The 23,093-nt window shown below is 43.0% G+C and overlaps 1 protein-coding gene across 2 annotated transcripts in view; it reads left to right on the top strand.

The window, feature by feature from the left end:
• Skp2 (S-phase kinase-associated protein 2) overlaps window positions 1–22,892 on the top strand; it is a 49,184-nt gene extending 26,292 nt beyond the window's left edge. For both annotated transcript variants that reach the window (XM_089641694.1, XM_089641695.1), the window contains exons 7-13: window positions 63–269; window positions 2,177–2,306; window positions 3,186–3,367; window positions 4,236–4,447; window positions 13,258–13,417; window positions 16,693–16,812; window positions 19,077–22,892. In XM_089641694.1, coding sequence (XP_089497820.1) covers window positions 63–269; window positions 2,177–2,306; window positions 3,186–3,367; window positions 4,236–4,447; window positions 13,258–13,417; window positions 16,693–16,812; window positions 19,077–19,143 — 1,078 coding nt within the window. In that variant the 3' untranslated portion in view covers window positions 19,144–22,892. The remainder of the gene's footprint in view (window positions 1–62; window positions 270–2,176; window positions 2,307–3,185; window positions 3,368–4,235; window positions 4,448–13,257; window positions 13,418–16,692; window positions 16,813–19,076) is intronic.
• Window positions 22,893–23,093: the final 201 nt, after the last annotated feature.

Here is a 23,093-nt window from a genome sequence, read left to right as displayed (position 1 = left end):
TTCTATAGGTCTTTAGTGTAGGTATATTCTGTTCTTATAATATATGCAAATGAACATTCCAGGTCTTTCTGCACAACGTGCGACACGCCCGGTAAGACTGTCACAACGCCGAGCCGTCACACCTGTCGTCCTGGACTTGGCAGCAGTTTCTCTGACGGCAGTGAATATGACGGCGCCAGTTTCTCCAAGCTGTCTGACGAGGTCATTCTGTCCGTGTTCCAATGGCTGCCCAAGAGGACCATCGTCAGATGCATGCACGTCTGCCGGAGGTAAATACATTTTAACTTTGTCATTTTAAATTAAGGAAGTAAACGAAGTTCTGATGATTATGGATGTGACAGAGACTAGCGTCTATTCTAGCTGAGATCTGTGATGAGAGAGACAGCTTAATCAATGATTATGGATGTGACTGAGACTAGCGTCTATTCTAGCTGTGATCTGAGATGAGAGAGACAGCTTAACCGGAGATATTAGAGGTGGGTTGGAATCTGTGTTCAGGATTGACAAACGTATTAATCCATCGCTCCCGCTGCGTTGCAAGGCATTTAGTCGAGAGAGTCCGTCTGGAGAGGTCAAAGGGTCTCCCTCTCCTGATCCGGCCCGCCACGCAGCTGGTGGACAGACGCATCTGCCACAAAGACCTGCCAAACCTCACCTCATGAACCCGGGCACCTTTTAACCTCTCAGAAAAAGACTTTTATTTACTATGTGTTCCTTTGAGAACTGTCAAAACGTGATAATTTTTGTGTTATTTACGAGTTTTGCTAAAAGCTTCATAACTCACGTTTTGGGAAACGTAGCCTCATTCTAAAAAATGTTTTGGAAAGATTATGAAATTCACTATCGCATTGTGTTGTAATATGTAAATATTTGCGTTTCTAAATATACATTTTATGAAAACGTCAAAAATATCTAAAAATCGCTTACCATTATTTCAAAGCTGTGAAAAATGTACTTTTTTCTGAGTATCATAAAGAAATAACACTTTATATATTGAAGAAATATAATTAGAAACTATTAGTCACCTCAAAATATTAACCGTCCAAACTAAAATATTTTTAATAAATTATTTAGAAACGCAATAAATTATGAACGAACAAGATGACAGATCCAATCGCCTTAGATAATGCACCTCTACTTTCCATAGATATTGTTGAATACAGACGCGTAGCGTTATTCATTATCGATACTCTGTTTTTTAAATCATGGCAATCCGTATACTAGTGATGGAAATAAATCGATTTTTGTAAAATCTCGCGCGTTTACGTGAAAAGACGTTCTAATGTCTTGACCGCTATTATCATATTTACGTCTTTTGACGTTCTAATGTTCTGAGTGGTTAAGACACCGGCCGTAGAGAACCACTTGGGGTGATCTACGGCAGACTTTACTTCCCAACCTTTATTTCCTTTTAGATTCGCATATATTAGACAATACATAGGCACAAAAAAATGCGGAATAGAAGTGACCAAAAAAGCAACCGTTTATGGAGGATATTCGAACATGTCCCGTCTCCTGTCGGGTCATCAGGGGGGACTCCATCCAGGCAACCATGGCAGTGATGATAGCGTTATTTGATTGGCGTAGTCTGCGCCGTAAACTTCCCATGTAGTGGCGGAGAAGCGCTCTGAAAGACTGCACTCGTCCCTCCAGGAACATTTCCGTAGCTCTGTTGGCGATAAGCATTATCGTAAGCGACTTTTAGCTAATGCCATTGGGATGCAGTGTAATCCACCCATAGTTCTGACGTGTACAGCAAAGTGCAAAATGCGTTTAATAGTATCCTTTTGACGTTTGTACTGCAAAAGTGAAAACGCCTTGACAGCATACCTGCTCTAACGGATATCGCTCTTCTTTGCCTTTCCATATCCTCAATGTCTTTCAGGTCGTCTGTGATAATATGTCCCAGGTATATGACGCCACGACTAACATCCATTTTCCTTTCGTCGTAGCCATACTGAAGATGTTTGCATGATTTCATGTTTACATTGGAAAACCATAACGATTGATTTGGACGTATTGTATACAAGGTTATGATATTTTGAAATAATTATTAAATTATCTTTATTCTTGAAATAATTTCTCTACTGCAGTGTGCAAGGTCCACGCTGCGTGATATTAATAATAATTATAATAGCGAAGATTCATCCATTAATTCTTTTTTTTTTTTCACTAGATGGCGTCGTTTAGCAGCGGATGGCAGACTTTGGGCGCGCGTAGATTTGGGGGGACGCGTTCTGCCCTCGGGGGCACTGCCAACCTTGATGGAGCGTCATCCTGTAGTGCTGCGACTGGCCAACGCACAGGTAATGTAGAACTTACTCTCTAGGTTAACAATAACTTATGTAGTTGATTAATTATGCGATAAAATTATTATGGACTGAGGCTAGCGTCTATTCTAGCTGGGATCTGTGATGAGACAGACAGCTTAACCAATTATTATGGATGTGACTGAGACTAGCGTCTATTCTAGCTGGGATCTGTTATGAGAGAGACAGCTTAACCAATGATTATGGATGGGACTGAGATTAGCGTCTATTCTAATATATTTTCAAATCATCAGCGAAAAGCAGAACTTGTACATCTTTAAGTACACTAACAATGTCATTTATAAATAATAAAAAGAGAATTGGTCCGAGGTGAGATCCTTGTGGAACCCCACTTGTGGCTTCGAAGATGTAAGATTCTACAGAATTTATTTTAACACAAAGCTTTCTTTTACTAAGATAACTGTTGATCCAGATCAATAAGGTTCCTTTAATGCCCAAAAGACTTATTTTATCTATGAAAATACCAGCACACTTTTTGCTTTCGTTTATGCGTGATGTAAGATTTGCAATTGCATCTTGTGTGCCTCGCGCTTTTCGGAATCCGTATTGGTTTTTGTGAAGTATTTTGTCGTTTTCAACACATTCCATTAGTTGAGATTTTACAATTTTTTCAAATATTTTGCCTATATTTGAAATGATTCCTCGTGCTGCGATGCCATACACTCAATAAATATTTGTGTATTGTAATTATTTAATGCAATGCATAAATGTATTGTATTGATATTTTTTTAGTAATTACAGACGATGACAGCACCAGCAAGGAAAGGTTAAACCACGAACTCACTGGTTTGTTAACCCGAGAGATACAGAGTAGGCCAAACTATTTTTATTCCAATATTATATCTTCTGTCCCAGTTGGTGGAACCTGTTCTTCCCTTCCCTCTGCACACTGACTGGCGCGTGCAGTACTTGGACCTCAGCGCTGCTACCATCGGAGCCAAGTGTCTCACCTCCATCCTCGCGGCCAGCCCCTGTCTCCTGAGACTGAGTCTGGAGAACCTGACCCTCGACAGGAAGGCGGAGCAAGCACTCGGAAAGTTAGTACACATCTTAACCTAACCCAACCTAAGAACTACTAGTGATATACACCTGGACATAAATTCCCGCAATAAAGGTAACCAACTAAACATCGCGTCGATTCGCTGCAGGGGTAGGCAGAAAGGACTGACCGCCAATAAACTCCATCGGCACATACTTCTTCTTCATACTCTTCTATTATTCTGACTTCTGACATGGCCTGACTCAAGTATCTGATTCACTTGATCGTGCCATGTCTTCCTCAGGCGTCTGCGACTTCTGCTACCATTCACATTTGCGTCATATATTCTCCTTACCACACATACGCCTCAGGGATCTCATTTGTACAGCATTCAGTCTACTTGCATCCTTACCCTGCCAGTTAAACGCCTCACTGCCATACATCAGGGTAGGTACCAGCACTCCATTGTGGACTGCTGCATATAATTCTGACACCTACCGCGGTCATTAATGGAGTTACCTTCATTTGGTGACCGGAAAACTTATCAAAATGACAATTCATTGGACCACGGAACCTCCTAATAACTAACCACCACACGACATAACCTAACCCCAACACAACATTACCTAATCAACACAACCTAACCTAACCATAACACGACCTAACTTAACTACTACACAACCTAACCTAATCTAATTACAACACAACCTAACCTAATCTAATTACAACACAACCTAACCTAATCTAATTACAACACAACCTAACCTAACCGCAACCCAATCTTATATAACTTCACAGCCTAACCTAATTTTAAAAATTGACTGGAGATCCTTATGTGTTGTGCAGCTAAAGAGAAAGATCGAGAAGTTCCTAACTATTCAGATCTGGTCACCAAACACGGCTAAATGATTAAATTTCTTTAACAGATTAACACAGCTGCGCGCCCTCAATCTCTCGCAAGCCTCCGGTTTAGAACTGGGCGGTTGGAAGTCCCTTCCGCTGCTGCAGAAGCTGGAACACCTGAACCTGGCGTGGACCCGGCTCGGTGAGTCCTCGCTGCAGACCCTGGCGTCGGAGCTGCCCCCGTCGCTGCAGAGGCTGAACCTGGCGGGGTGCAGGAAATTTCTAAAGGATGACGGTAAGAACTATAATGATGATTATACTGTTGAACACAAGAAACAATGCCAATGACAGTGACGGAGTGTGGGTTTTTTTTATTTATTTTTTGTTTTTAACACATTGTAGTCGGGCGCTTCAAACAATAGACTCTAGCCTATAGCGGGTGTTTTTCGCGATTAGCGCAAAAATATATCGCTTTCTTAAAATTGACACAATTTCTAAACCAAATAATATTTTCGATTGAAATTTTCAAAGAAATCATACATGACATTTGATCATCAAAAATAAATTATAATTGCTTTGATTACATCATAATTTCACCTCATTTCAAAGCTGAATATGTATAAAAAACTGAAATTAATTCAGTAAATAGCATTCAATATTCAATATTTGAAAATTTCCTTTTTTTGAAAATTCATATCATATAGTTATATAGTAAATAATAATATATATTTGCCATGCCCGCAATTTTACAATCGCTGGATGTGTGAAATCTGATAGCGTAAATATTGAACAGTGTCGCCTAAGGCCGAAGGCTCACACTCAATAACTCATAAGTTTAATTGCTTCTTGTCAAAAAAGAGTCTTTTGCGGTTGCGTCGCCTAATTGAAGAGCCCATTCCACTTATGAATCATAGTATTTATTCTTTCAAGGAATCAGTACACTTCATATATGTTGATAATCCATCACACACTATATCGGACGTGCAGAGCCAAAGTCATTATGAGATAACAAGATCTCAAGTTTTTACGATGTCCCTAATATTTTTGATAAAACCATTTAGATATCTGCGTCAAAATAAATATGATACTATAATATTATTCCACATCCTTAATGTGCGACTGCTATAGTTAATATTAATGGATTTTCGGCGCCACCATACATTTAAAAACTAATGTTTTTGTTTTGTTCAACACAGTGAAGAGATAAGGGTGATCGCTAATTACTCTCATTGAACATGTGTGAAATTTAATGTATAATTTTGTCCAATAAATAGAGAAGTAACTGGTACAAACAGTCACTTCTCATCCGAGAGTTCTCGGGAAAGTAATACTTGTTTAATTTAATATTTTCCTACTGCCCCTGCAAAAACTCTCAGATCAAGGTGTCAATGTGTGCCGGTGCCCTATTGAATTTGCAGTATTTGTGCGGGCTTCACTAACTTGGTCCCGTACAAATTGGTCCTTCGTGCCGGTTCTACGCATTACGCCTTTAATCGTGCTTCAGTAAAGATGCCTTCGCTCCGCAGTGGCCATAAAATCTCTACGTCATCCGGGGCGTCGCGATCAGCAACCAGCGTTCCCGCAGACCGAGACAAACGTATGTCTCGCCGAGCCCCGGACCCTACTTCCAACTCTCCGACTGATGTTCCCATTAGCCAAGATGCACCCCAGCAAGTTGATCAAGCTATACTTGCCTCGGACTCCATTGAACAATCAACCACAGCTTGGGGTCCCATCCTGACCCACAGTTCCCCGGCCCCCCAGGAGTCTGACGGAGAGGATGATGACCAACGGTCAGAGTCAACTGAGGATGCAATACAAATGTTGCGCCGTGAGTTGCGCACTCGAGAGAAGCAGCACGTTAAGCACACCGCCAACCTACTTGCAGCCCTGGCAGCAGCAACAAAGACATCCGCCGCACTGCAAGCAGGCCACCAACCTGCCGATTCCAGGTTCACAACTATCCAAGCCCCCGTGGCGCCTGGAGCGTGGCCCGCCTTGAATGCCGGCTACGCTATCACAGCACCCGGGCAAGCCTCGAATGCATGCCCGGTGCAAACAGCGCCTGGAGCGTGGCCCGCCTCGAATGCCGGCTACGCTATCACAGCACCCGGGCAAGCCTCGAATGCATGCCCGGTGCAAACAGCGCCTGGAGCGTGGCCCGCCTCGAATGCCGGCTACGCTATCACAGCACCCGGGCAAGCCTCGAATGCATGCCCGGTGCAAACAGCGCCTGGAGCGTGGCCCGCCTCGAATGCCGGCTACGCTATCACACTACCCGGGCAAGCCTCGAATGCATGCCCGGTGCAAACAGCGCCTGGAGCGTGGCCCGCCTCGAATGCCGGCTACGCTATCACAGCACCCGGGCAAGCCTCGAATGCATGCCCGGTGCAAACAGCGCCTGGAGCGTGGCCCGCCTCGAATGCCGGCTACGCTATCACAGCACCCGGGCAAGCCTCGAATGCATGCCCGGTGCAAACAGCGCCTGGAGTGTGGCCCGCCTCGAAAGCCGGTTACACTATCACAGCACCCGGGCAAGCCTTGAATGCATGCCCGGTGCGTACACTGCCGGGAACACGGCCCGCCTCAAATGCTGGCCACGCTATCATAAAACCCGGACCCGCCTCGAATGCACGCTCAGTGCACATACTGTCGGAAACTACGGGACACACGGCACCCGTGGCAAGCATTCCCATAGCCGATTATACTCTACCACAGTACCCCGAGCGACAGCTCCAAGCAGCAGTACCTGGAGAAGTGGAATTTACGCATAACAGATCGCAGCAATTCCCTACGAGTCAGGATTTTTCACCACTGTTTCCGCCACTGCCTACGGCCGATGAGACAGCACAGCACACTCACGAGTGGGTGCAAAAAGGCGCTGATCAGCTGTCCCAGATCACCTCAGCAATAGCAGAGGGTTTTCGCACGTCCCGTGCCCAAGAAAGCCCTCGCACGATAGAGGACGATACACGGATGGCCGCCTTAATCGCAAGGCAGACCACGGCCAAGGATCTTCCCCTCTTCCTGGGTGACCCGCTCGAGTGGCCCACATGGAAAGCCCAGTACACCCAATCCACAACCACTTGCAGAATGACTTCATCTGAAAACCTCATCCGGCTGCAGCGTGCACTAAAAGGGAAGGCTCGGGATGCAGTCGGCCCTCTCCTCATGGATCCCGCTCAAGTTCCAGAGATCCTCTCTGTCCTCGAGCAGCGATACGGTGGCGCCAGCGCAATAGCCACGCTGATGTTGGAAAAGGTGAAAAAGCTGCCGTATCTCACAATAGACGCAACCCTTGAGGACCTGGCAGACTTCTCCGGAACCGTCCAGAACTTGGTGACATCACTTAGGATCCTTAGGACTGACGGATACCTGACCAACCCCACCCTACTGAATGACATCACAACAAAGATGCCGATTACGCTACGGATGACCTGGCTGTATGAGACACGTGGTCTTACGAGTCTAGCTACAATAACTCAGCTGGCAGCATTTCTGAAAAGTATGGCTAACGCTATACCCAACAGCGGGATGATCGACCCAGTGCGACCTCGACCGCGACGGACCGAGCAGGTGCATGTAGTAAACGGTGAAGAAGTTAAACCAGACTCTAGACCCGCTGAATTTGTTACATCGCGTAAGAGGAGTGAGCCTCGCGAAAATAAAATGAACAATACGCGTAAACGCAAACTGTCTAGTGAAAGTTGCGGCCAGTGCGGTGGCAACCACAAAACTCGCGAGTGCACCGAGTTCGCGGAGAAAAGTCTCGCCCTCCGGTGGACAATGGTGCGACAGAAGAACCTGTGTCGTAAGTGTCTGGATCGACACCACTCACGGGACTGTAAAACCAAGGCATGGTGCGGCATAGGAGGGTGCAGATCACCACATCACCGTTTGCTTCATGACCCACAGTTCGTACCGGAAGGTGCTGTCGGTGAGGTTAACTTGTGACGCCAGACGACGGACCGGAGCGTGCTGTTAAAAATTGTGCAGGTTATGTTGGGCGTCCCCCAAGGAAGCAAAGTTTTGGTGTTCGCGCTCCTCGACGAAGGCTCAACTGTGACACTTGTCGACGCTGACATCGCGACACGGATCGGGGTGAGCGGCCCAGTCCGCGGCATACGGATCCATGGCGCCAAAGGGATGTGCACCTCTGACACACTCTCCCGCCGAGTGAAGCTGACCATAAGAGGATGTGATAGCAGCGACACCTACTACATCATCGCCAACACGATCTCCGACCTCAACCTGCCAGAACAACAGGCCCAGGGAAACCTTGTCACCCCAAAACTTTTGATAGGGCAAGACAATGCTCATCTGATCGTTTCACGGGAAGTGCGCGAAGACCATGACACTACGCGAATAGTGTCACGAACCGCACTGGGGTGGATCGCCCATGGGGGTGTCGGGACTGGCAGTGACAATAAATCCACGACGCTGGCACTACAAATTGAATCAGCCGCAGATATCCGCCTAAGAGAATTGGTAAAATGCAACTTTGCCGTCGACTCTCTTGGCGTAACTGCCGCGGTGAGAACCCAGGCAAGCGAACAAAGGGCCATCGCACTAATGAACACGACTACCCGGCCTCTTCGCACTGGGAGGTGGGAAACTGGCCTCCTGTGGCGTAATCCGGAAGCCACATTGCCTGACAACCGGCAGTGCGCGCTGAAACGACTTCATTCCCTTGAGAAGAAGCTGGCAGCAGATCAGAATCTGGCAGCAGCCTACAGCGACAAGATGAGCCAGCTGGTCAACAAAGGATACGCCAGGAAGCTGTCTAAACTGGAAGCGTCAACAACCGCACCCAGAAAATGGTACCTGCCGCACTTTGCGGTGACAAACCCCAATAAGCCAGGGAAGATCAGGATAGTGTTTGACGCCGCCAGTCGATGCCGAGGGACCTCCCTTAATGACCAGCTGCTTACCGGCCCTGACCTGCTGTCTTCCCTCTTAGGGAATATTCTGCGCTTTCGAGAGGGAAACATCGCCATTGCCGCAGATATCAAGGAAATGTTTCTGCAGATCAAGATAAGGCGGGAGGATCAGCTGTCCCAACTCTACCTCTGGAGATTACCGAACCAACACGAACCTGATACTTACCAGATGTCATCTATGATGTTCGGAGCCACTTGTTCACCGAGCAGCGCCCAGTTCGTCCGGAACAAGGTAGCCGGGGAATACGAACATGAAAACCCGATTGCCGCAGCAGCCATTCGTTCTAAATTCTACATGGATGACTACCTAGATGCGGTAGACAGTTGTCAGGAGGCTGCCTCACTCGTCCACGGTGTGAGCACCCTCCTCGCGAAAGGAGGATTCCACCTAACTAGCTGGGCATCTAACAGTCCAGCTGCCATAGCCGGTGTTCCCACAGAAGACCGGGCCAGTTCCACAGTGCGGATCAGCGGTGGAGGTACGGAGACGGAACGAGTGCTCGGACTAGTTTGGGACCCATCCACTGATAACTTCCTGTACTCATTCCAAGAGGCGATCACCCCAGAAGTGGCCACGCGACCCACGAAAAGGCAGCTGCTCTCAATAGTAATGAAAATCTTCGACCCAGTAGGCTTCATTTCCTGCCTTACAATCCGGTCGAAGATACTGCTGCAGGCCGTGTGGCGCTCGAGTATAGGCTGGGACAACCCCATTACCCCTGAACATACACAGAGGTGGACCGAATGGCTGAGCCTGTTGAATACACACAGCATTTCAGTTCCGAGACGCTGCCTCCATCTCAAGCAGAACAGCGTGACCCTACATCTCTTCTGCGATGCGTCAGAACAAGCCTGCTGCGCTGTCGCCTATTACACCGAAGAAGTAAATGGATCCCTACAGGCGACATTTCTGGCCAGTAAATGCAAAGTGGCGCCACTGAAGCCCCTCTCCATTCCCCGCCTTGAGTTACAAGCCGGACTCATCGCGGCAAGACTAGCCCAGACCATCCACAAGGAAAGCCAGGCCCGTATATCCCAAACGTACTTCTGGACAGACTCTGCAACCGTATTGTGCTGGTTACGAACTGACCCACGTACGTACTCTGCCTTCGTGGCAAACAGACTGGGCGAAATAGATGAGTTAACCAACATACTCGACTGGAGATGGGTGCCAACCAAGCTCAATCCCGCTGACATCGGTACAAGGGACTCAGATGTGCCCGACCTATCACCCAAAGGAAGGTGGTTTACCGGGCCGGCCTTTATCATTTTACCTGAGAGTGCGTGGCCAAAAGAGCGTGCACCTGTCAAAAGGCCCGACGACCAGACACTAGAGGTTAAGCCTCACTACGTCGGCCTTCTATCAACTGCAAGGGAAGCCTTACCATCCATCGAGAGATTCTCCTCATGGCAACGGCTGATTCGTGCAACAGCATGGGTTCTCCGCTTTGTGAAACAATGTCGGATGAAAGTTAACAAATCTGTAGGGGGCCCACTGCGAGCGGAGGAGATCAAGGAGGCGGAAGACAGATGGATAAAAAGGTCTCAGGAGGACGCCTTCAATACTGACATGACCACCCTCAAGCAAGGCCAAATGCTGCCGACTGGTAGTCGTCTGAACCCATTAAACCCCTTCTTCGGACAAGACGGCGCCCTGCGGATGGGTACCCGGCTGCGAGCTCTAGCGAAAACGAAGTGTGTAGCACGGACTCCCGTCATCCTGGATGGAGACCACCCGTACACTCAGCTCCTGATTCGCCACTACCACCAGAAGGCGGACCATCCCAGCACGGAGAAGACGGTCGCAGAGGTGCGGGGCGATTTCTTTGTACTGCGTCTGCGCACTACAAGCAGGAAGATAGCACACGCCTGCCCCACCTGCCACATAAGGAGAAGCAAACCCTCTCCACCACTAATGGGGGCGCTACCACCACCTCGACTGATGCATCACATCCGCCCATTTACACATTGCGGACTCGACTACTTCGGGCCTATGGAGATCACGGTTGGCAGACATCGGGAAAAACGATATGGAGCCATCTTCACTTGTCTCTCGACCCGCGCCATTCACTTAGAACTGGCCGCCTCACTGACCGCAGACTCAGCCATCATGGCCATACAGCGGATGACTGCGCGAAGGGGACAACCCGCAGCCATGTACTCCGACAACGGAACAAATTTTCATGGAGCCGATGCAGAGATGAGAGACGCTCTGGTATCATTGAGCCACGATGCCAGAATGCTTGATGCCATAGCCACCCAGGGCATTGAGTGGCATTTCATACCTCCAATGACGCCCCACATGGGGGGAGCTTGGGAGAGGCTTGTACGGTCAGTAAAAAGAGCCCTGAGCACCACACTTAAGGAACGGGCACCTAGAGAAGAAACCTTACTCACGGCCCTGGCAGAGGCTGAATTCACAGTGAACAACAGACCACTCACTCACATATCAGTTGACCCACGCGACGAAGAGCCTTTGACCCCCAACCACTTTCTTCTAGGGTCGGCTGGAAAGCGTCCCCTCTTGTCCATGTTTGGCAAAAAGGAAGAGGAAATATGCCTTCGCCGCCAGTGGCGTATCGGCCAGCAACTTGCAGACATATTCTGGAGGCGGTGGCTTCTAGAATACCTTCCCACCATGGCAGCTCGGCAAAAATGGCACAACCCGGTCACACCCATTAAGAAGGATGACCTGGTGGTCATTATGGACTCCACGCTGCCACGGAACAGCTGGCCGCGTGGCCGCGTCCTTGAGGCCGTGCCCGCCGCCGACGGACAAGTCAGGACAGCCCGTATCCAGACAAGTTCCGGAATATATGTTAGACCGGCCATTAAAATCGCCGTCATACTACCTGCTTCAACAACACCAGCCGATCCAATCACCAGCACGACAACACCTGCCTAGCCGAAACCCCTTGCAATGACATCAACTGCAAACACGAGACGCTGGGATGAAACAGAACACGCCCGACGGAGTAGCTGGGCGCAGCAGAGACTGCACCGTGGGGAGTATATCGGACGTGCAGAGCCAAAGTCATTATGAGATAACAAGATCTCAAGTTTTTACGATGTCCCTAATATTTTTGATAAAACCATTTAGATATCTGCGTCAAAATAAATATGATACTATAATATTATTCCACATCCTTAATGTGCGACTGCTATAGTTAATATTAATGGATTTTCGGCGCCACCATACATTTAAAAACTAATGTTTTTGTTTTGTTCAACACAGTGAAGAGATAAGGGTGATCGCTAATTACTCTCATTGAACATGTGTGAAATTTAATGTATAATTTTGTCCAATAAATAGAGAAGTAACTGGTACAAACAGTCACTTCTCATCCGAGAGTTCTCGGGAAAGTAATACTTGTTTAATTTAATATTTTCCTACTGCCCCTGCAAAAACTCTCAGATCAAGGTGTCAATGTGTGCCGGTGCCCTATTGAATTTGCAGTATTTGTGCGGGCTTCACTAACTTGGTCCCGTACACACACTATAAGTACACTTCATCGTCACTATCATTGGCTTGTAAAGACATTTTTGTAGGGATAAAGTCCTATACAATGCTAATATATTCAAATAATAAAATACCAAACAGTAAACAAAACAGTGCGAGCGGTATGAAAAATAGTCCAATACGTGAAAGGACTCAAACTAAACTGGAGATTGAGATCGCATAAAAGCTCTAAATTTCTAGCGACGCCTTTACAAGCGGCACACTAGCCAATCCGGACAAGGCATCTCAAATAACGTGGACAGACTGTCGCCTAGGTAGGTCAGGTAGCAAATTACCCTTCAAGGCGTTTTATTTCACGCTGATAACAAACCCGTATAATGCCGTTTCCCGCCAAAAACCGACAGTCGACAAAAACGGCATTTGCCGTGTCCCGCAGTTGACCGACAGTCCGCGAAAAACGGCAAATGCCGTGTCCCGACGACAATGTGTTAATTGAGTTCGTAACATTTTTTTACTCCAAATGTGCTAAGGAATAGCTGGTTAAAGTTTGTCGGGTACGTGCCGATACACCCTGTATGTATTTTATTTTAAATGAGTAAATTGTGAAAAACTCCGGCCAGTTGAGAGCCTTACCCTTGGGCCACGTAGGACGTCTGATTAAACGTTGCCATACTTTTATTAATGGTTTTCATTTGTTTTCCCCAGTGGTGTCTGCCATAGTCTCCAGGTGTCCCCGCCTCGTGGAACTGGACCTGTCTGATGCCGCCTCCATCAGCGGAGAATCCATGAAGCGAGTTCGCACCCTGCAGTCGCTGGAGCACCTGGCCCTATCTCGCTGCTACATGCTGCAGCTCAAGGACTACCTGTGAGTCAATGTTTCAAAATCAAAAAAGAAATAATCTTGGATAATAATCTTTAAAAATTCGCCATACTAGTCGAAAACCTGTCCGTCACTACCAGTGTTAATTTGAATGAATTTCAATTCATTTACAATATTCTGGCAAATGACTGTGAACAGTGAATTGAACTGATGTTATTATTATAGAACACATCTTTGTGTTAAAATATTTGTAATTTGAGTAGAAAATATTCGATGAAACTCACAATCAGCAGATGTCAAAATATTTATCATTTTTGTGGCGGGAATAAGGATTTCAACAGAGCGGAAAAAATAGACACCACAGAAAAGTTAACAAGCTATAAGAAAACAAAAACATGGTTTTTCTAAATCGCTATCGTTACGGTAGAAAAAAATCACAAAGTTTGTGTTAATTTGAATTGACACTGGGGATGAAAGGGTTAAGAGATAGACATATACCATCACAGACTTTTTAAGATATACAATTCCGTAGTACATTATTTTGAAAATATATATATTTTTACGACTTGATTACAAAACATCGACTTCGCTCTACTTTTTATAAATATAATATGCATGTATTATATATATAAACCTTCCGGAAGAAATTCTCTAAATGATAGTGAAAACTCTATCAAAATCCGTTGCGTAGTTTAGAAGATTTAAGCGCGCAAACAGATAGACGCGGATAGCGACTTTATTTTATACTATTTTTCAACAGCTTTGAAATCAAGTGTTGGTTTTGAGTTTTGTCAAAAGCCTTTGCATGCAGCAAAATTCAACAAGTCTACCATTTATATAGAGTATTAAGGTGATTTATTTTTGGGGTATTATGCCGTGTTGCGCTACTTCCTTCTTTAGCCATGTTTCGGACAATGTTACAGTGTCCATCATCGAGACAGATGGCAGATGGGCAGGGCATAGCCTGAAAATTTATCATTAAGATGTAATAAAACCAATTTAAAATAAAAGAGAAGTCAAAAGAATTAATATGGGAATGCATCTTGAAAAACAGCTCGTACTCTCGCACTCGTACCGATCACCATTCCTGCGTACGTCAGCCTCCAAGCACTGTCACCAGAAAACTAAAATTCCTCTTGTCATCACGGACTCATCCAGCTTCCGACCGCTCTCTGTTAGTGTTGTCAGGTATGGTGCACTAACAATTAGCCGGTAAAAAAATAACGGGGTACTTAATTAACCCGTTATAGCCCAGCTACACTACTCGCGAAGTTGACCGAATACGATAGTGTGGGCACGAACTTCGCTTCGCTTCGGGCAACTTCGCTTCGCTTCGCCCGACTTCTGATTGTTGTCGGTAAATGCGCCCGAGTCAAAGGACTCGAAGCGTCACGGCATAAATAAACCAATCACTGATTGGTTGGACTGAGTTACTCGCGAAGTTGCACGAGTGTGTGGGCACGCACTTCGAACTTCGGCTAACTTCGTCGAGGACTTCGTCGAAGCGAGTAGTGTAGCTGACACTTAACACTCTAAAACGGGAAAATAATTTCCTTCAGGACCTCTGTCATGTTTGGTGATTCTGTGTGGAAGGAAAGGAAGGAGAAGGGTGTGGGTAAGGGTCACCATATGGTGGAGTGATGTCTATGTCATTATTGGTCGTGAGGTAAAAAGAAAAGAACTACAATAGTACCTCGACATACGAGTGCCTGTCTAGCGATCAGGCCTGGTTGGGTGTTACAACGAGGACCTTGACCGGAACCCGGTATGTCAGTATGTGGAGGAGATTGTGTCTCTGGGGAAATCCATGGGTCTAGAGGTGGAAGAGGGAGACGTGAACGAACTCGTCGAGGAACTGACGACTGAGGAGATACAAGAGTTACAGTCACAGCAGCATACGGATGTTATGCAACAAATTGCTTTCGAGGAGTCACAGGAGGAGGAGGTTATTTCTACAAGTGAGATAAAGGAGATCTTAGGAATGTGGGAGAGAGTTTCACAGTTCGTGGAAAAGAAACAGTTGCAACAGGTCGTGCATCTGATCTTTTTAATGACACTTGCCTAACTCATTTCCGGAACATTCTGAGAGGGAGGAAGAAACAAACCTCCTTGGACATGTTTTTTTCTAAACGGCCTACAGGTGAAAGCGAGAAAAATGTAGCGAAAAAGGCAAAGACCAGTAAGGATATCTAATTTATTTATTTACATTCTCTTTTTTGTTTTTGTACAGTAAATATTTGTCATTTATAAATACGTTTTTATTATTGAAAACCACGTAACAATAATAACTGGGGTGACATTTTGGGGGTTGGAACGGATTAATGGTAGTCTAATTGTTTTGTATGGGGAAATCTGCATCGATATACGAGTAATTCAAGATACGAGCAAGGTTGCGGAACGAATTAAACTCGTATGTCGAGGTACCACTGTATTTGGAATCACTTGAATTTATTACGCAATTACAAAATGTACGACACAAGATTTATCAGAAGGTATTTATGGGAAATTGAGAACTAGTTTTAATGCCGTGACAACCTAACGGATCGTTCAGCCAGAATGACAGGAGCTTCCTTGCGGGCAATTAGTTGGGGTCCGTCATGGTCCGGTATTGCCAGGAAAAGAATGTTAGGCACACAAAAATTAAATTAAGGGGCCGTTCAAGTATTATGTAAGCACTATAGGGGGGCAGAGGGGTCTTTGCTTTGCTTATTTTTGATGACATGGGGGGTGGGGGGGTTGAGATAGTGATTACGTCAGCACTGCTCAGCAGTAGTTATATTTTTTACACATTGGCAACCCACACATTGTCTATGTTTGAAAACCGAATACATATTCGGGGATTCCCACTGTGTCAATAAAGTTTGTTTAAATGAATATTATGGGCATTAAAGTCCTCTATCCTAAGTCTATTTTATAAGTGCTGCTTATGAATCAATAAAAAAACAGAATACATTAACAGAAAAATGCATATATTATTATGTAGGTACCAATTTTTACGTAAGCATGGGAGGGGGGGTAAGTGCTTTGCTTACTTTTGATGACAAGGGGGAAGAGGGGGTAAATAATTGTAATAAATCTGCTTACGTAATACTTGAATGGCCCCTAACCGATTTTTTGCAATTCTTTCTCAATCCTCCATACATTGGACAATCCTCTCCCCATGAATCCTGGCACCCCTCTTAAGTCACCAAACGTAACGAACCATTCGGGGTGACCTATTGCATAGATGTTGGTTATCCAATCAATGGTTTCCGGAGTATCCATACCCATACCCGCTTCCCAAATTGATTTTAGATGTAATATCTATGTTTGTGTTGCAGTGCCATAGAGAAATGCCCATCACTCCAGTGGGTGGACGCGTTCGGCCTGCCCCCTCCTCTGAACATCGCTATTCTCCAGAGACAACTCCCACATATCCAGTTCAACAAATTCATGCACAGGTACTATTATCATTATTATTGTCTTTAACTCCTTAGCCAATTTGGAGATATTCGTCACAGACAGGAAACAATCGTAGAGTGTTCGTTTTGGGAGATATATCTCCCAGCCTGACACGACCTCAAAAAAGTTATTATATGTCTTGCAAAGGGGAGTCCGTCTGATTGACAATACATTGTTAACAGACCGGTGATGACGTCTCTAATGCGCAGACACAATGTGGGCATGCTGAGTCTGTTCTACAGGTATTTTAATGAAGCTAGCAGTCCTGCTCCCCGGTGCACTTGCGTGAAACTCAACGTGCACGAGCGGAACCCCCATTCACACTTGATATTGGCTTCGTGAGAACACACCGCTTCTTTGACTCACTTCTGCGTAAGACAAAATGTGTGGAACAAACTACAGGCATCTGTTTCTCTTACTTCATATAATCCGGCCCTCTTCAAGACCCGCATTAATAAATCCTTTCCTGCAGCCCCTACCTTAACCCGCCCTACAACTCTGCCCAACCGGGTGGCGTCATCGACACAGGAAGGAAGAATAAAGACACTATTGCAACTTAACAATGATTGACATTATGTTATGTTTTTCCATCAACAATGTTGTGTTTCTCTTCTATTATTTCACTGTATAATTTACGTCTTGTTATATTTTGACACAATTACAAAAATTACTTAAAAAAATAAACTTTACCAAATTTTTAATTTGTAATTCAAACAAATTACCATGTACAATGTGACCTTAGAACGAGATACCCCATGGGGTAAGGTCACATTCTTTTCAACAGTTGTAAAAATAAATAAATACGGCGCGTCATCAGAGATGTACACGAAGTTGCGTTCTTTTTGACAACTTCAATGGTTCTTTTTGAAAATAACAGAGGGCGCCATTTCCGTTTACAACGGACTTTAACGGGCGACCTTTCAACTCTCAAAAATTAATATCCATAGACAATAAGTGCATGTCACAGTTAAATAAGAAATTAACAATTGACTGGCATTTGGTCGAAAGTATAAAATGAATACAAGCTCTAGAAGGAGATACAAGTACATATAAATTATAATAAACAAGTATAAAAAGACTTGGAAGTTAAATTATAAAAGATACGATGGTATTATAGCCTTTTTGTACCTACATTTCGTGCAGTCAAATAGATCCGCCACATCTGCGTATCGATTACTAATTTCATGTAATCTAGGTACAAGCGAGTGTTTGAAACGCCTTGTCCTGGTATTGTTACATTTAAACAGGATTTTGGAACGAGTAGCTCTCGTAAATATATGAAATTCAATGAGGATGGTTAAATCAGGGCCGTCTATACTAAAGGATTTTCCAATAAGAGGTGTTATTTTGAATAGCCCGCTATTTCGGTAGATGTTACTTTTGAAGCTGTCATTTTTTGACATTTGACAAGTAGAAACTACGCCATTAATAAAAAAGGAACGATACACGCTTCAACAACGCCTTGAAATTATTAAAATTCACTTGAGTGAATCAAATGCAAATCATCTTGAGTGATGAGGCCCATTTCCACCTCGGTGGCTTCGTCAACAAGCAAAATTGTCGCATCTGGGACTCGGAAAACCCAAGAGTTATTGTTGAAAAGCCTCTCTATCCTCAACGTGTGACTGTTTGGTGCGGTTTATGGTCCGGTGGAGTCATTGGACCTTACTTTTTCGAAAATGAGGCTGGAGCAACAGTTACGATGAATGGATTACGCTATCGAGAGATGATTAATGATTTTTTATGGTCGAAATTGGATGGTATTGATCTGGACAACGCTTCCTTTAACAAGACGGCGCTACGTGCCACACAAGCAACGAAACCATTGATCTTTACGGGAAAAGTTTCCGGACCGTGTTATCTCTCGAAGAGGTGATCACAATTGGCCACCGAGATCTTGTGATTTAACACCTTGCGACTTCTTCCTTTGGGGCCACGTGAAAGAGAAGGTCTACGCCAACAGCCCAGCGTCGATTCAAGACCTCAAAGATGGAATTCTAGAGGCTATCGAGGACATAAGGCAGCAAATTTCATGAAAAGGATATGGTCCTGTAGGCGTGATCGTGGTGGTCATTTGACTGATGTTATTTTTCACTATTAACGGCATACCTTCCTCTTTATAATGAAATAAACATTCGATCATTTATATTAAAAAATGGCATTTTTCTTTGAATATCAAAATAACACCCCTTATTGGAAAACCCTGTACCATTAATTTTGAACATAAATAATATCATGATGTTTTGTTTTCTTTTGTTTTCAGTTCTATCGCGCGACCAACAGTGGGGAACCGCAGAACTTCTATTTGGGGGCTTCGAACTCGCGATTAAACAATATCGAAAGTGTATATATATATATATTTATTAATCAACGTCGCTTACAGCAGCTTTATAAACATCATAAGATCAATCCTAAACAGAATTTACATCACAACATACAATGAATTCACGTCCGTATGTCAAAATATATATGTCATACTGGGATAATGAACTCAATTTGTATTTAAATTATATATATGAATTAAAAAAAACACATAATTAAGATGGTGTGAATTTGAAGCTTCACTGAGAAACTGCCCTTTCTTAGTAGAACCCCGATAATTTTTGACTTTATTTATTTTGGTACAATATTTTGCAATTCTTAGTACAATTTAGTAATTTTGGCCCCACTGGGTGACTTACCCGTAATAATACACGGAAATGTCATATTTTTACAAATTTACATCAAATATCTGAATTTCAAGGCTCGGCCGCGACGGTAATCGACTGCGAAAATTTGATTTACGCAGGAATAACTCGTATTATTCGTAAACTCCGAATTTGGACGGGTGACGGAGGAAATCAGTTTTTTCTCCTACAATTTCAAATTACGTGAGAATTCATTAATTTGAAATTTGATGTCCCGTGGATTTCGAGGTAACGGGGTTTTACTGCAGTTCTAACAGCTGCCGATTGTTCGGAGCCAGGGGGACTAACGCATTCCCAATCGGGGTTGTGCTGTGAAGCTGAAGAGAAGGATATGGGAAGAGGAACCTGGCTATTCAGATTTGGTCACTCAAGTAATGTTTCGATGGTGGGCTTAGTGTTATTAACGAGAAATGAACAAGTTTTTTCGTTGATCAAATTTAAATTCTAAATTTGCTGTAGTAGTTATTTGAAAAATTTTACCGTGTTATTTTTTTTTATTGAATTTTCTAATAATAACAAGTTATAAACGTGTTGTACGCAAGCAATGCATCTGTCTAGTTTAATAAGTATACTACATCACTTTTTATAAAACTGCACTATCGCATAATTTATTTAGTTTAATATTTTTTTTTGTAGAATTAAATTTTATGAAAAAATAATGATTCGTTTCTGAATGGTGGTCCTTCACCAGGGCGATACTGGGAGTATCAACCACTCTGGAACGTGCCGAAAATATACTATATAAATTAAATAAGTGAAAAAAACCTATATAAATGAAATAAACAGTGTTTTAGCCAAGGAACTTATGGGTTTTTCATACCCCCATGACATATTAAGATTAAATGTGTCAAGTAAGAAACACTCTTATGTTTCTAGACAATTCTTAATCCAAACATTGTTCACGTATGACAAAGATGGACATTAAAAAAATATATGTGTGAACAAAATAAACAATAGGATCGGGCCACGTTTTTGTATTGAAAAGTTGCATCGAACACTACCTTGAAGTCGACTAGAGTACAGGCCTGGACGCCGGAGGGATTTTGAGGTGTCAAGTGATGATGTCAGTGTCGTGCCATAATAGAGCAATAACAGTTTTCAAATGGCGACAATTGTTGTTGGTACTCGTTATTACTGCTGATTTGTATGTTGTTTTATCACAAGCATAAAATAAACAGAGTGATTAGACTATTTTAAACGGTGAAGTTTACTTAGTGACAGTACTGACTAATCGGCCTTGCATTTTCTCTTACTACAATTGACGTACTTTTGCTTGCCACTTTGAGATTTCTACAGCGCTTCTATATATTGTAATGTCGTTGCCCAGATGTAAACTATATCGAGAATGATGTAAAAAATCTTTGCCTTATATTGCAATCGTTATTTTGATAGTTGCCATTAGAGAAAAAAAATATTTTGGGACGGTACTGAATTGTCAAAAAATGGCGACACCTTAAACATAACCATAGATCACACAAAAACACCTGTCGTTTGCATTTGTCGGCCATCAACCAAATTAGATATGAAATTCAAAAAACTGATCAGTTATATACATTCACAATCAGTAATAAACTCATATTAAACTCAGTTTTGTGAATTTTGATCAGTTATATACAATCATTAATAAACTCTAAATATCCAATTTTTCGTTTATTACTGATTGTGAATGTATATAACTGATCGAAATTCACAAAACTGATCAGTTATATACATTCACAATCAGTAATAAACGCAAAAATAGTATAATATGAGTTTATTACTGATTGTGAATGTATATAACTGATCAAAATTCACAAAACTGAGTTTAATATGAGTTTATTACTGATTGTGAATGTGTATAACTGATCAAAATTCACAAAACTGATCAGTTATATACATTCACAATCAGTAATAAACACATATTATAGTATTTTTGCGCTTATTACTGATTGTGAATGTATATAGCTGATCGAAATTCACAAAACTGATCAGTTATATACATTCACGATCAGAAATAAACATATATTTTAGTATTTTTTATCAATATGTTAACCTCTCAGGCTAATTTGCTTTTGTGAACATCTCCCTTACTGTGATGGTTAGAAGTATGATCTAAACAGTGCTAGAAAGAGAAAACACCATGCTTTGTATTCAAATGTAGAAGTTAACCACAGAAGAATTAAAATGTACAAACATTTTTATTTTTTACTCGCTGTATCCCCCACGCGTTACTGTGACACAGTCTATCTGTGTAGATATAGAAACTTTTACGTCCAACAGATTGCGCTGTTTTAAAAAAAAAGCAAGTTTGTCCAACAGATGGTGCTCTTTTTCACAAAAAAGCACACTTTTTCCGTGACATCTATATTATTCGTATTTAATAATTATTATCGTGACAATAGGTATACAAAAACACACGCGTATTCGAATGCAAAGTTCTGTCAAAATTACAAAGCAATCGGTAAAGAATTTTTGGAAATTTTGGAGATTTAAGATTTTAAACAAACATTTATTTATACAGGGTGCATCGGCACGTACCCGACAAACTTTAACATATAGCTATTCCTTAGCACATATGGAGTAAAAAAATTTATGGACACTTTGCTGTCTGGTAACATTTTTTTTGCAATTAAAAAAAAAAAAAAATCACACTCCGTCACTGTCATTGGCATTGTTTCTCGTGTTCAACAGCTGTTATTAGCAAGTGTGTCAAAAAGCGTCCTCGCTCTTTCATACGCACTAAATAATAATAGTTTAAAATGAGACGAATGGTGCCGTGCCATTTCGTTGTGATTGTAAAAGCGCACCAATGTAGGTACGTACATACATTATTCAACGAAACTCGAATAAAATATTGCCAGATGGGTTTCCAAACTTTGAAAAAGGATAAAACATTAATGACATGTGGTGAAAATATGAATGGTAAATTTTTTATTAAAAAAATATGTTACCGGACAGCAAAGTGCCCAAAACATTTTTTACTCCAAATGTGCTAAGGAATAGCTGGTTAAAGTTTGTCGGGTACGTGCCGATACACCCTGTATAGATTCTCCGGGTAGTGAGATTTCAGAACAGTTCATGTAAAAACTGTCGGTACGCACCATCGAAGAAGTACCGCTCCTGTTTTTATGTAGTAAAAATAAGGGCGGATTATAGTAGTTGCCGATAACCGAGGTATAACTAACAATTTTTAATTATTTTGCTAGGAATGAAAAATTTATATTTACATAAAGAAACTTTGTGATACTTTATATATCTCGTTTAATAAATTGTTTTGTATATTCTCTTTGATCACATTAAAATGCTTTGCATACTATATTTTTCAATCCTGTGTTTTATTTCATCTTTTTTATATAAATACCGCATGAGAGCCTCGTTTGTCTGGAGCCGATGATACTATGTCAGAACAAATTATTGGGGTATGTCGTTAGACTGAATGGGATGGTAAGAGGAGTTGGGAAGTGCCTGGCTAGTCAGATCTGGTCACTCAACATGGCTTAATGATTTTAGATGGCCTTTCACTGGGCCAATTTTTTTTTACATTACCTCCATACAGGGACCCAATTTTCATTTCAGTAGACAACTGCTCTCATGCGATAATTATCTACGTTGTC

The sequence above is a fragment of the Hesperophylax consimilis genome, chromosome 17, assembly GCF_061612785.1.
Source record: "Hesperophylax consimilis isolate HC1 chromosome 17, BYU_Hcon_1.0, whole genome shotgun sequence".
Lineage (NCBI taxonomy): Eukaryota > Metazoa > Arthropoda > Insecta > Trichoptera > Limnephilidae > Hesperophylax > Hesperophylax consimilis.
This window is presented reverse-complemented; position numbering and strand designations above follow the sequence as displayed.